This window comes from Suncus etruscus, chromosome 18 (genome assembly GCF_024139225.1).
Source record: "Suncus etruscus isolate mSunEtr1 chromosome 18, mSunEtr1.pri.cur, whole genome shotgun sequence".
In the NCBI taxonomy this organism is placed as follows: Eukaryota; Metazoa; Chordata; class Mammalia; order Eulipotyphla; family Soricidae; genus Suncus; species Suncus etruscus.
The window spans coordinates 34,670,585-34,682,706 of NC_064865.1; the positions used below are offsets into that span (position 1 = coordinate 34,670,585).

At 49.1% G+C, this 12,122-nt stretch overlaps 2 protein-coding genes across 2 annotated transcripts; one reads left to right on the forward strand and one right to left on the reverse strand.

Moving 5' to 3' along the window:
- Positions 1-4,907: 4,907 nt before the first annotated feature.
- APOM (apolipoprotein M) lies at positions 4,908-7,158 on the forward strand. The gene is made up of 6 exons (XM_049765155.1): positions 4,908-5,096; positions 5,431-5,585; positions 6,005-6,078; positions 6,174-6,272; positions 6,423-6,521; positions 7,120-7,158. The coding sequence occupies exons 1-6, from the start codon at positions 4,983-4,985 to the stop codon at positions 7,143-7,145; spliced, it is 567 nt and encodes a 188-aa protein (XP_049621112.1). The 5' UTR covers positions 4,908-4,982; the 3' UTR covers positions 7,146-7,158.
- Positions 7,159-7,747: 589 nt separating this feature from the next.
- Positions 7,748-9,876, reverse strand: C18H6orf47 (chromosome 18 C6orf47 homolog). The gene has a single exon (XM_049765194.1). It carries the CDS (start codon positions 9,126-9,128, stop codon positions 8,244-8,246), a length of 885 nt encoding a protein of 294 aa, XP_049621151.1. The 5' UTR covers positions 9,129-9,876; the 3' UTR covers positions 7,748-8,243.
- Positions 9,877-12,122: the final 2,246 nt, after the last annotated feature.

Below are 12,122 nucleotides of genomic sequence, written 5' to 3' on the forward strand. Positions count from 1 at the left end.
AGCTAGGAAGTTGAGGTGGCCGCGCAGAATGCCTGAAAAAAATTCTTTTTTAAAGTGGGATATTGCAACCGCCTTGAGACACAGAGCAGCTGTGTAATCATATATTTTGTGACTAAAGATTAATCTCTATGAAGTATTTATAGGGAGTGAGTTTTCATCGTGAATCTACATTAAGGGGTGTTTTTTTTTTTTTGGCAGACTCAGATTTTTTTTCAGGCTTCTTCTAGGATGCCTCCTGAAATGTTCTCTCCTTCCTCGCTCTCACCAGCGCCCTCGCAGGCCCACTTCTTCGGCGCCTGCCGGAAGTCGGCTTCCGAAGGCCGTTGGAGGAGGCTCCCGAGCTTCTTTGACGTTTACTCGCGTCGTTGGGCCTGACCCTGGTTCGGGTGGGCGTTCAACTGCTGGCCTTGAGCGCCATGTTCCTCTTCTGTGGTTCTGAGCCGAGAAATAACAACACCAGGCCTTGAATTTGCTAACAGCGTGCCTTGATTTTGCTATTTTTCAGGAGTTTGTTTTTGCAAAGGAAGATAACCTGCCCGACTTTGGAAATTGGGGGCACTGAGAGCCAAACTCAGAACTGACCCCTAGGAAATGGATGGAACCTTCCCCTGGAGGCCAGGCTTCCTCCAGCTCTCCTGGGCACACGCCTTGAACTACCTGCTAGCCTGATCTGTAGAGGCACTGATGTCTGCCTCTGCTTCCCAGATTTTCTGGGATCCAAAGGGCTGATAATCAACTGCAGGGAGTGCTTCATCTGTGCCAGAGTTTGCTACGAATTTTTGTCCTATTTGTTGATTTTTTTGTTTGTTTGTTTGATTTGGGGGCCTTCACCCCGCTGTGCTTAGTTAGAGCTTAACCCGACTCTGCGATGAGGGATCAACTCCTGATGATGCTCAGATCTCTTTTTATCGTATTGAATGTCTTTCAACATCTGAGAGTTCATCTGTTTTGTAGATTAAGGACTGCATCTGGACAAATTCAGCAGAACTAATAAATCTGGGTCTACAGGACTCCTTGTCAAGCACTTATTTATTTTAGGGTTTGGGGCCACACCTAGAGTTTAGGAGCTCACACATAGCCGAGATCAGGGAACAATAAGGGGTGGTGAATTAAACCTAGGTTGTCCCCTTCGAGATAAGTGCCCCACTGCTGTACTCAAGCCCCTCAGACACTTTTGCTTCAGTGCCCCAATAAATTGCTGCTTGCTTGTTTGGGGGCCACATCCGGCGGCGCTCAGGTGTTATTCTTGGCTCTGTGGTCAGAAATCACTCCTGGCAGGCTCTCGGGACCATAAAGGATAACTGGGGGAATCAAACCTGGGTCCATTCCAGGTTGGTCATGTGCAAGGCAAATGCCCTATCGCTATGCTATCACTTGGGCCCCCAACTGCATTTTATAACAAAAAAAAAAAAAAAATGTGGGCCAGAGAGATAGCATGGTGGTAGGGCATTTGCCTTGCATGCAGAAGGATGGTGGTTTGAATCCCGGCATCTTATATGGTCCCCTGAGCCTGCCAAGAGAGATTTCTGAGCATAGAGCCAGGATTAAACCCTGAGCGCTGCCGGGTGTGACCCCAACCCCTCCCCCCCAAAAAAATGTTTTCAGATGGTATAAACTATAAATGTTACAAATGGTTTTTTTCCCACACCCAGCAGTGCTCAGCCACTCCTATTTGGGTGACACTGCTCCTCCGACTGAGAGTGGATCCCTGATTACAACTGCAGTTTTGGACACAGTTTATTTGTGTCTGGAAATTAAATTTATGTTCTCTGTGCTCTACCACTTCCTCGAATACCCAGGGTCAAATTTTTTTTTTCATTTTGATGACATCACCCGTGGTTCTCTAGGGAACTACTCCCTGCAGTACTTGGACCTGGCCTCTTCCGTATGAAGCATGTTCTCCAGCCCTGTAAACTATTTTGTGCCCCCAGTTTTTGCTTTTTTAAATTACAAAACTTAACTGACAAAAAAAATCAATATAAAAAAGAGATGACCCAAATTTTCCCTTGCAGTAACTGCTTCATTGTCACAATTTGAATCAATGCTAGCCTCTTGACAAGCCTTCTTCCTATTTGAGAACTTATTACCCACCAAAAACAGATTCTTTACAACATTGCTATATTATTTTTTTTTAATTATTTTGGTTTTGGGGCCACACCTGCCTGTGCTTGGTGCTTACTCCTGACTCTCCACTAAGGAATCATTCCTGGAGGTGTCTGTGTGGGAGGAAAGTATAAGACGTGAGGGACCAAACCTGAGTTGGCCTCATGGAAGGCAAGTATAGCCCTCATGTATAGCCTTACCTGCTATACTATTGTTCCAGCCTATAAAGAATCTTATTAACAGGAAATTTATAGCCCCTTTTTTTTAGGTTTTTATTGGGGGGGGGTCACACCCAGCAGGGCTTAAGGTTTACTACTGGCTCTGCGCTCAGAAAGCGCCCCTGGCAGGAGGAGACCATATGAGATGCCAGGAATCAAACTACCGTCTTCTGTGTTCGCCTTGTACAAGGCAAACACCCTACCACTGTGCTATCTCTCTGTTTCCAGATATGTAGCCTTGAGCCAGGGACAAAGTTGAGCATTGCTGAGAGAAAACAATTTACTAATTGAAATCTCAGACACTTTTCAGGAAAAAAAAATCTGCACGCTCCTGAAAATTCTATTTTTAAACCACACTTAGCTGTGCACAGGGTTCTAGGGGACTTGAGGGGCCATACTGGGTAGTGGGTCAAAGCTGGGTGGCCAAATTCAAGGTAAATCCTACCCTTTGTACTATCTCTGGTTTTCTGAAAATTATTCAGCTTACCCCCCTGAAATGTTACCCCTCCCCCCAACTTCTTACTTATCTCACCTAGAAAGTGAGACCCTCTCACAGCTGGGGGGGGGTCTGTGGTTGGTAATTTAAGGGGTTGCCTGGGGAGAGGGGTGAAGGGAGATGAGGCAAGGGGAGAGAGGCAGACACAGCTAGGAAGGAGATTAGAGATACAGGAGGGACACAAAGAGGATGCTTAGTTTAAAGGCCATGTGGTGAATAGGCACATGGCAGTTAGGGCCTTGTAATAAAGCTGAAGGATTCCTGAAACTTCATCTCTGCCTGTGGATTATTTCCTTGCCGTTCTCCTGAACCCACAGACTCACAGGCCAAAGGGGCTATAGGCAACGGGCAGGGTCAAGAAAGGCCTTAGGGGGTTGGAGAGAAAGCACAGCAGTAAGGCATTTGCCTTGCATGCAGGAGGACGGTGGTTCGAATCCCAGCATCCCATATGGTCCCCCGAGCCTGCCGGGGGCGATTTCTGAGTGTAGAGCCAAGAGTAGCCCCTGAGTGCTGCTGGGTGTGACCCAAAAAAAGTAAAAAAAAGAAAAAAGAAAAAAAGGAAGGCCTCACCATCCCTCCATCCACTTTATAATTATATAATTAATTATAATTAATAATTAATGCAACACTATTATGAGATGCTAGAGATCAAATCCAGGTCAGCCACCAAGGCAAAAAATGCACTATAGTTCTGTGTTCTCCACACCATCACCAAAGTTTTTTGTTTTATTTTTTTGTTTTTTGGTGGGTCACACCCGGCAGCGCTCAGAGGTTACTCCTTGCTCTGTACTCGGAAATCACTCCTGGCAGTCTCGGGGGACCATATGGGATACTGGGAATCAAGCCCAGGTCTATCCTGGGTCCAGAGCATACAAGGTAAATGTCCTACTGCTGTGCTATCTCTCTGGCCCCAACCACTAAAAATTTTTTTTGTTTGTTTTTGGTTTTGGTTTTTGGGCCACACCCGGCGGTGCTCAGGGGTTACTCCTGGCTGTCTGCTCAGAAATAGCTCCTGGCAGGCACAGGGGACCATATGGGACACCGGGATTTGAACCAACCACCTTTGGTCCTGGATCAGCTGCTTGCAAGGCAAATGCCGCTGTGCTATCTCTCTGGGCCCCACTAAAAATTTTTTAAAGAGAACACATCAGATGCCCATCAGCTGTATCTAAAACTACTACTATTTTCCCCACCCTGGGTTTTTCAGGGGAAACAGTATCACCCACTTGGGGATACATTCTGTAATAATGTATAAATGAATTCACTTATGTGTCAATGAAATTTCCTGTGTTGTTTTCCCTAATAATAAATTTCAGCGAGTAAGTCTCCCATCCACCTACCTAGTTCATACCTGTTCTAAGCTCTTAATCAGGTTGTACTGCAATGATTTGTTTACACAGTAAGTTTTCTTTAGACTGATTTATTCAAGGCCAGGAACTGTCATTATTTATATCTTTGAGGCTTAACTAGTTCCTGGCAAACAACTATGTCTCTTAAGTAGGTTGCTAAGTGAATGCAAGGAATTAATCCACCCTTTTTTAGGGGGGGTTGGGTCACACCCTGTGGCACTGGATCGGCTGCGTGCAAGGCAAATGCCCTACCTCTGTGCTATCTCTGTGGCACCTCTTTTTTTTTTTAAATGCTATACCATACAGCAGATATCCAGCTCCATTAAGGATTCAAACGCCACAGATTTCAACCTTCATTATTCCTGAGAAACTCCTAAATATGTCAGAGAGTATTATGTATGGAGTGGGTGCAACTAGAAGAGGGGGAGGGGGCCTGGAGAGATAGCACAGCGGTGTTTGCCTTGCAAGCAGCTGATCCAGGACCTAAGGTGGTTGGTTTGAATCCCGGTGTCCCATGTGGTCCCCCGTGCCTGCCAGGAGCTATTTCTGAGCAGACAGCCAGGAGTAACCCCTGAGCACTGCGGGGTGTGGCCCAAAAAAAAAAAAAAAAGAAAGAAGAAGAGGGGGAGGAAGGCCTATACACTGTAATCCAGCTTGGGGCTAGAAAACAAAGTTGAAGTTACTCATTAGCAGGGGAAAGGGTCAAGGGTCAAGGCAAGGGGGCTGGAAACAGTGGACCGACCTAGCAGCCAGTAGGGGAGAGAGCAGTTAAGGTACCAGCCACTGAGAAAGCACCCGCTCCTTCCTGCCTTGAAGATGTTTCAACAAATTTGGGCAGCTCTCTTCTACCTCTATGGTATTCTCCTTAACTCCATCTACCAATGTCCTGAGTACAGTCAACTGACAACTCAAGGACTGGATGGGAAAGAGGTATGGCTTGAAAATGGAGGAATGGGGAGGCAGGGAATGTATGGGCTCTCAGGGACTTGGTGGGTATCTAGAAAAGGAGGAATGGAATATGGAATTAACTCTTTTGATGAGAAAATCTAATAAAAAATTTAAACTATCAATTGGATGAATTGGTATGGGCGATAGTTTCTTGGGTTGACTTGCAAAGAGGAAGCTGTTTAATGGCTCCTTTCCAATCCCTAGTTAGAAAGAGAATGAGAATGCTTCTGTCTTGGCTGTCCTGACTGATGGAGAGGTTGGATGGATCCTGTAGTGGGATCCATCTTCTTCTGCTTCTGCTCCCTTCATTCTCCAGTTCCCAGAGCCCCACCTTGGCCAGTGGTACTTTATCGCAGGGGCAGCTCCCACCAAGGAGGAATTGGCCATTTTTGAACCTGTGGACAACATTGTCTTCAACATGGCTGCAGGCTCTGCTTCCATGCAGCTCCAGCTTCGTGCTACCATCCGCATGTAAGTGATGAATAAGCAGAGGCACCAGTAAATGTGGTCTCAGGCCCAAAAGTGATCACTCACCTGGCAAAGAGCTGGGGTCCTGGCTGTTATCTTTACAATTGTATACAATAGTCCAGTTCAACAATTCTACTAAATTTCCCTCTGGAAAAAGGGGCCTAATACCACTAGGCTGAATCCCAAATGAAACTGGAGCTTCAGGAGTTGAAGTGGTAGTACAGTAATAGGGCATCTGCCTTGCATGTGCTGACCCAGGAAGGACGTAGGTTTGATTCCCAGCATTCCATATGGTCCCCTGAGCAAGGAGCCATTTCTGAGCACAGAGCCAGGAGTAATGCCTGAGCACAGCCGGGTGTGGCCCAAAAAGCGCCCCCCCCCCAAAAAAAAAAGAAAAAGAGTCAGTCTTTTCTCCTTGCCAGGAAAAATGGACTCTGTGTACCAAGAAAATGGGTCTACCACTTAACTGAGGGGAGCACAGATCTCAGAACTGAAGGTTGGTTCTTTCTAGTACTTTCACCCTCACCTCATGTTCCCTGCACTTACTTGGTTTTCCATCTGTCCTTATACTTCTCCAACTTGCTCTGACAGGCCGCCCTGACATGTTGACCAAGCTTTACTCGAGCTCATGCCCAGATGGAATCATGCTGAAGGAGACGGGTCAAGGTTACCAGCGTTTCCTCCTATACAGTGAGTGAGGATGTCTGGCAAAAAGGGGAGGTACCCAAGGGGGCATTCTGGACCCAGTGACATGATCCCAAGAAGGGATAGATGCTTCCAAGCCTTGTGCTGAGGAGAAAGAGCTTTGATGGGCCTGGTCTTCCTGGTCCTCCTCTCCAGATCGTTCACCACACCCTCCGGAGAAATGTGTGGAGGAATTCCAGTCCCTGACCTCTTGTCTGGATGCCAAGGCCTTCTTGCTGACTCCCAGAAAGCAAGGTGAGGGGGTAAAGTCCCACAGAAAATGACTAAGACTCACCAAGTCTTCGGTGAGTACTATCTCACAGAAACTCAAGTGATGTCATCAGAGAGGATGGCCAAAGGCTGACACTGTCAGTGTTGATACATTTCTTGTGGCTGCAATGGCACTACAGGGAGTGGTCAAGAGCTGGGGAGCCAGGATGGCTTCCGAGCTTCTTGAAAGAAAAGTTCCTGAAGTTTGCAGTGAAAAAAGAGGTCAGGGGCTGGGCGGTGGCGCTAGAGGTAAGGTGCCTGCCTTGCCTGCGCTAGCCTAGGACGGACCGCGGTTCGATCCCCCGGCATCCCATATGGTCCCCCAAGCCAGGAGCGACTACTGAGCGCATAGCCAGGAGTAACCCCTGAGCGTCAAATGGGTGTGGCCCAAAAACCAAAAAAAAAAAAAAAAAAAGAGGTCAGAGGACAAATATGGAGGGGAAGGTCTTCAGAAACCTTCCTTTTCTTGTCCTAGGGTATGCATTCTTCCCCTAACCCCTAACCAACATCCTTGCTTCTCTCTCTCTGGATTTTCTTCTTTTATGTCCTTTTTTCTCTCTTTCTCTCCCTCCTCCTACCACAGAGGTCTGCAACCTGACCAGTAATTGAGCTGCAGCTTCCTTTGTGCCTTTGATGGAAACTACAAGAGTGAAGAATGTGGTGGGGAGACGCTAGAGACTCCTGATCCCTTTCAAGGGTAATAAAGATATGTTTTCAGTCTTGGATTCATTTAGGGGTTTGTCTTCAAACAATAATCCCATTCACCCTCTCTCCCCCCATTTAAGTGCTTCCCCTAGACCTTCCACCATCTAAACCCCCCCAGCTGGACGACGTCAGGAAGGACAGAGTGGCAATGACTCTCACTTTCCAGTGGTATATTTAGGATTTGGAGTGACAGTGATGGTTGCTAAGTAAACAAAACCCCAACCCCATGAGTGGTAACTGCAAGCCTGAGCATCTTTTCATACTGATTTTTAGCTATCAGCATGGTTTCCCCAATCCTACTCCCTTGAACTCCCAGGAATACTTATATCTTCTTTACAGATGTAAACCTGTCACCTATGAGCCCCAACTAGATCCCTAATCCACCAGCCTAACATCCCTGCCCTTACCAAGGTGGCTAAGAGGGGCCCTGTGGTTCCCACTCACCCTCTTACCTAGCCTCTTACCTCCTCTACCCCACACCCCCAGGGAGTTTGGAAAGAGAATGCTTTAGTCTTTATCCTCCATCACCACACTTTTTGTTTGTTTTCAAAAGTGAAGATATAGAGCCAGAGATAATACAGAGGTTACGGTGCTTGCCTTGCATGCAGCCAACCCCATTTCAACCCCCAGCATGACATGGTCCCTGGGCACTGGGAGACACAGCCTGGGAATAGCCAGCTCAGCATGGCCCCAAACCCACCCTCCCAAAAAAGTGAATATGGAAAAACAAAAACAAGAAATGGGAGAAAGGTAAAAGCAAACGGAACTAACAGCTGGTGAATTCAAGGGTGATGAGCCCCCCCCACCCCCAATCAATACTCTAAATGGCTCTTTTCTATTGTGAGCCTTGTGTCCCAATCTGGTGTTTCTTCCAATTCCCTGAGATCTCTGTGCTTACAGTCTAGGTCACCAAACCTCACTTTTCTCCTAAAGGCCACAATTGTCACCCTTGCCCCTACTCCATGATGGAGGGAGCCTGGGTTATACCTCCCCAACCCAAGATCACAGCTCCTTCCCTGAGTCTCCGGGTTGCTCCTTTTCACCCTCTCTCTCCAATTTCTCACCCTCCCAGTCAGAGGCCTCTTCATCCCCACTGGATTCCCGGAGGCTGACAGCCAGCACCAGGGCCTGGAGGAGACCAAAGAGGCAAGCAAAGTGCAAGGGATGTGCAGTAAGGAGGCTTAGCACGGCGTGGAGCCCATGCAGGGCAACTAGGAAGGAGAGCAGCCCATGCAGCCAGAGACCCAGGGGTCCTCGCAGGCCCACAGCATCCAAGATTGCCCGCAGAGGCCGGGAACACAGTCCTAGAAGGGCTGCAGCCAGTAGTTCCAGCAAGTGCAGGGTCAGGTTGGTGGAGATTTGCAAACTCTCCTCTCGGCTCCCCAGGTACGGTGAGGCAGCTGTGGCTCCCGTGCCAGATGCACCTCGAAGCCAGCCCAGCAGTTTCTGACGCCGGCCGGGCTTCTCCACTGGGCCTTCAGACTCAGGGGCACTCAATCCTCCTTGAGGGGACACTCCAGATCTCCTGGAATCACTGGCATCCACAGGATCCCGTCCTGGTTTGGGAGTGGTTCTTTTCCCTTCTAGTCTCCCAGACTCTTGAGTGCTAGAGACAGTCTTGTCCCGCTTTAGGGAATCCATTCTTCGGCTCCCCAGTTGCTCAACTTGGGACTCCCTACTTGTTTCTGAAGCACCCCCAGGGCGCCTCCGTGCCCCTGTGTCCTTGTGTTTGGGAGGCCCCACATCTCCCAGGGATTCCGGGGCACTATCCCATTCACTCCCAGAATTCTCAGAGGAGCTGTCCACCCGGCTGGGCAGGTCAGGTTTTGCCGGCTTCCGGCGACCCCAAGGCCGAGGAATCCAGCCACCAAGCCGGCGCAAGAACATATTTGGAGTGTTATGAACCCCCAGATGCTGGAGCCCTCTTTGGTACAGCTTGGCCTTCGGGTTTTGGGACCTGAGGGGGTTTCCTCTCTGAAGTCAGAGTCAGTCCAGCACAGAATAGGTGTCTGCTCGCTGAGTCTTTCTTGGTTTGAAGTGTCTTCCCAGGGCCGATACTCAGTGGCCACTGGCTGTTTTCTTTTCGGTTTGAAGGTAAAAAGGGGAATCACAGCCAGATTTATTTACCTTCTCCCACACACAAGATTCCAAGGAGTCTCGGGATCTGATAAGGCCGGGGTCACCCCACAGTGTCCTTCCGGGTTTCTTCCCAGTACAACACCCCAAGTCTCACTCACCAAGGCCACTTTCCAAGGTGCCCCATTCCACTTAGGAAGCGCTGCTCCATTCAAGAAGGCAGGAGTGTAGCCTGGTGCCCGGGACGCTCCAGGACCAGGGAGAGCAGATCCGCTGCCTTGAGGCAGCTCAGGAGGAAAGTCTTCCTTTGAGTCGGGGTGGGGGTGCTGGGGTCCCTGATTCAGGGGACCATCAATTCTACAAAGCGACCCCCAACACGCAGCGGAGACGCGGGCCCCCACGAGATCAGGACGGGAGATGTCCGCGGAGATTCGAGGAGGACAAAGCAAAGTACAGGCCTGCTGGGGGGCCAGGGTCGGGGCACTCTGCGCTGCGGCCCCTCCCGGGCCCCAAGTCCCAGCCACGGCCTTCCAGAGCCGCTGGCAGCCACCGAGCCCGGAAGCAGCTGCTTCGGGAAGGGAAGGCCGGGCGGGGGCGGACCCGGGGCGGACCCTCCGATCGCCCGCCCCCCGCGCGTTCGTGCGTGTCTGCGAAGCGTACTCGGGTGCCCAGGGACTGGCTGGGCCCGGCGCGGGCAAATCCAACCTCCAGGAGATCCCGTCCGCCGGCTCTTGCACCTTCAGCCCTCGGATCCCGTCGCTTCAAGTCCAGGACTAGACAAAATTTTGCAAAAACAAAGCTATGCAAGGAGGCAAGGAGGTTTCATCGCTTTATCCCTGCAGGTCTGGTTGTCCAGAGTCAGCCCTTCCCCTGAGCTGTCATAAACTAACCTTCCACCGGTGGTAGGGAGAATCACTCCCCACAGCCTGCCTCACACACAAGAATAGGTGACCCCCTGACCCTCCATGCACACATTTTATTTCTGAGTTTGGACATACTGAGCTTGTTTTGGAGTCACACTGAGTGACTATGCACTGGGATTACTCCTGGTACTACTGTTCAGGGGAGACCTAATGGGGTGCCTGAGATGGAACCCAAGACAGCAGCATGCAATCCTAACACCCTGCCCAGTGTGCTATTTCTCTGGCCTACTAATCTTTTAACGTGCTTCGTTTCAGCAACAGAGTAGTTTTGCCAGTGTGATCATACTTGCATGGTGTTATCCATGCAAACATGTGGAGCAACCAAGTGTGTGACCCTCAGCAAACAGCAACAGCAGCAAAAGGAAAATACTTTTGACTTGGGAAGCCAGAATTCTGACAATTCAGCTGCCTGCATGCTGGATTTTTAGGCCCTTTGACTACATAGTTTCTTCCTACAGGACCTTAACTACTATCTTCACCACGGTGAACCTTCCCTCCCTTCTACTATCATCATATATTGATTTGGTCACAACATTGTTTCCTTCTCCTCCGGCTGTGCAGAACATGAAGGTTCGAAATACCTTTTTTTTTGGGGGGGGGTCACACCCGGCCGTGCTTAGGGGTTACTCCTGACTCTGCAATCAGAAATCGCTCCTGGCAGGCAGGGGGACCATATGGGATGCTGGGATTCGAACCACTGTCTGTCCTAGATCGGCTGTGTGTAAGGCAAAGACCCTACTTCTGTGCAGCCTCCCTGGCTCTGGTTGGAAATATCTTATTTCCACTTTTACCGCACAGAATAGGAAGCTGTGAAAGTATGGTAGGAGACACTTCCTGGATCAAGCAAGGCCTTTAAAAAGTTGGGACATTTTTTTGGCTTTTCAAGCCTTTGCTTTTCTTTGAACATATATCTCTACTTGTCTCTCTTTGCCTTTTCCACTCTGGAGATGCCCAGGTTCTCAACATGTATTCTTCTCTTTTCTCTCACATCTAATTAAGTTTAATAAAAAAAAAACTATCTTGCAGAGCCGCAAGCAGCAAGTACGGCATTGATCCCCAGCATCCCAGGCTCAGGTATCCTAAGCCTGCCAGGAGTGATTTTTGAGCACAGAGCCAAGTGGGTGGCCCAAAAACCAAACCAAAAACTATCTTGCTTCATTAAAGCAGTTTATTTGGGTCTGGATAGTACAGTGAGTAGGATGCTGACCTTACACATAGTCAACATATATTAGATGCCCAGCATCCCATTTAGTCTCCTGAGCACTGCAAGTGTAATTCCTGAGTGCAAAGCCAGGAAAACCCTGAGCATCACAGATGTGACCCAAAACTAAAGTATTTGGGGCAGGGGGTTGGACCACACCCAGCAATGTTCAAGGGACCATATGGGATGCTGGGGACTAAATCCAATCAGCCACATACAAGGCAAGCACCCCACCCACTGTTTTCTCTCTGGCCTGGCTCAAAAGTCTGAGAGAATTGGTAAGGTGCTTGTCTTACACAAAAAGGACCCTGGTTCAATCCCACTATCCCATATGGGCTCATAAGTAACATCAAGAGTTCTGGGGGCCGGGTGGTGGCGCTAGAGGTAAGGTGCCTGCCTTGCCTGCGCTAACCTAGGACGGACCGCGATTGGATCCCCTGGCGTCCCATATGGTCCCCCAAGCCAGGAGCGACTTCTGAGCGCATAGCCAGGAGTAACCCCTGAGCGTCACCGGGTGTGGCCCAAAAAAAAAAACAAAAAAAAAAAAAAAAAAGATTTCTGGATGTAATGACAGTTGGATATGCCTCTAGGATATCCTCCTCTGTAATGACTGTTGAACCTGGACATGACCCCCTTGTCAAACCGGTGAACAGTGCCTAAACAGAGAAAAAGCAGATAAAC

What these genes read in the sequence shown, in the direction of transcription:
- C18H6orf47 (XM_049765194.1), bottom strand. Translation starts at nt 9,128, where the DNA reads ATGTTCTTGCGCCGGCTTGGTGGCTGGATTCCTCGGCCTTGGGGTCGC.
- APOM (XM_049765155.1), top strand. Translation starts at nt 4,983, where the DNA reads ATGTTTCAACAAATTTGGGCAGCTCTCTTCTACCTCTATGGTATTCTC. An exon ending in CACAGATCTCAGAACTGAAG is followed by an intron (nt 6,079 to 6,173) that starts GTTGGTTCTTTC and finishes TTGCTCTGACAG; the next exon opens with GCCGCCCTGACATGTTGACC. An exon ending in CCAGCGTTTCCTCCTATACA is followed by an intron (nt 6,273 to 6,422) that starts GTGAGTGAGGAT and finishes CCTCCTCTCCAG; the next exon opens with ATCGTTCACCACACCCTCCG.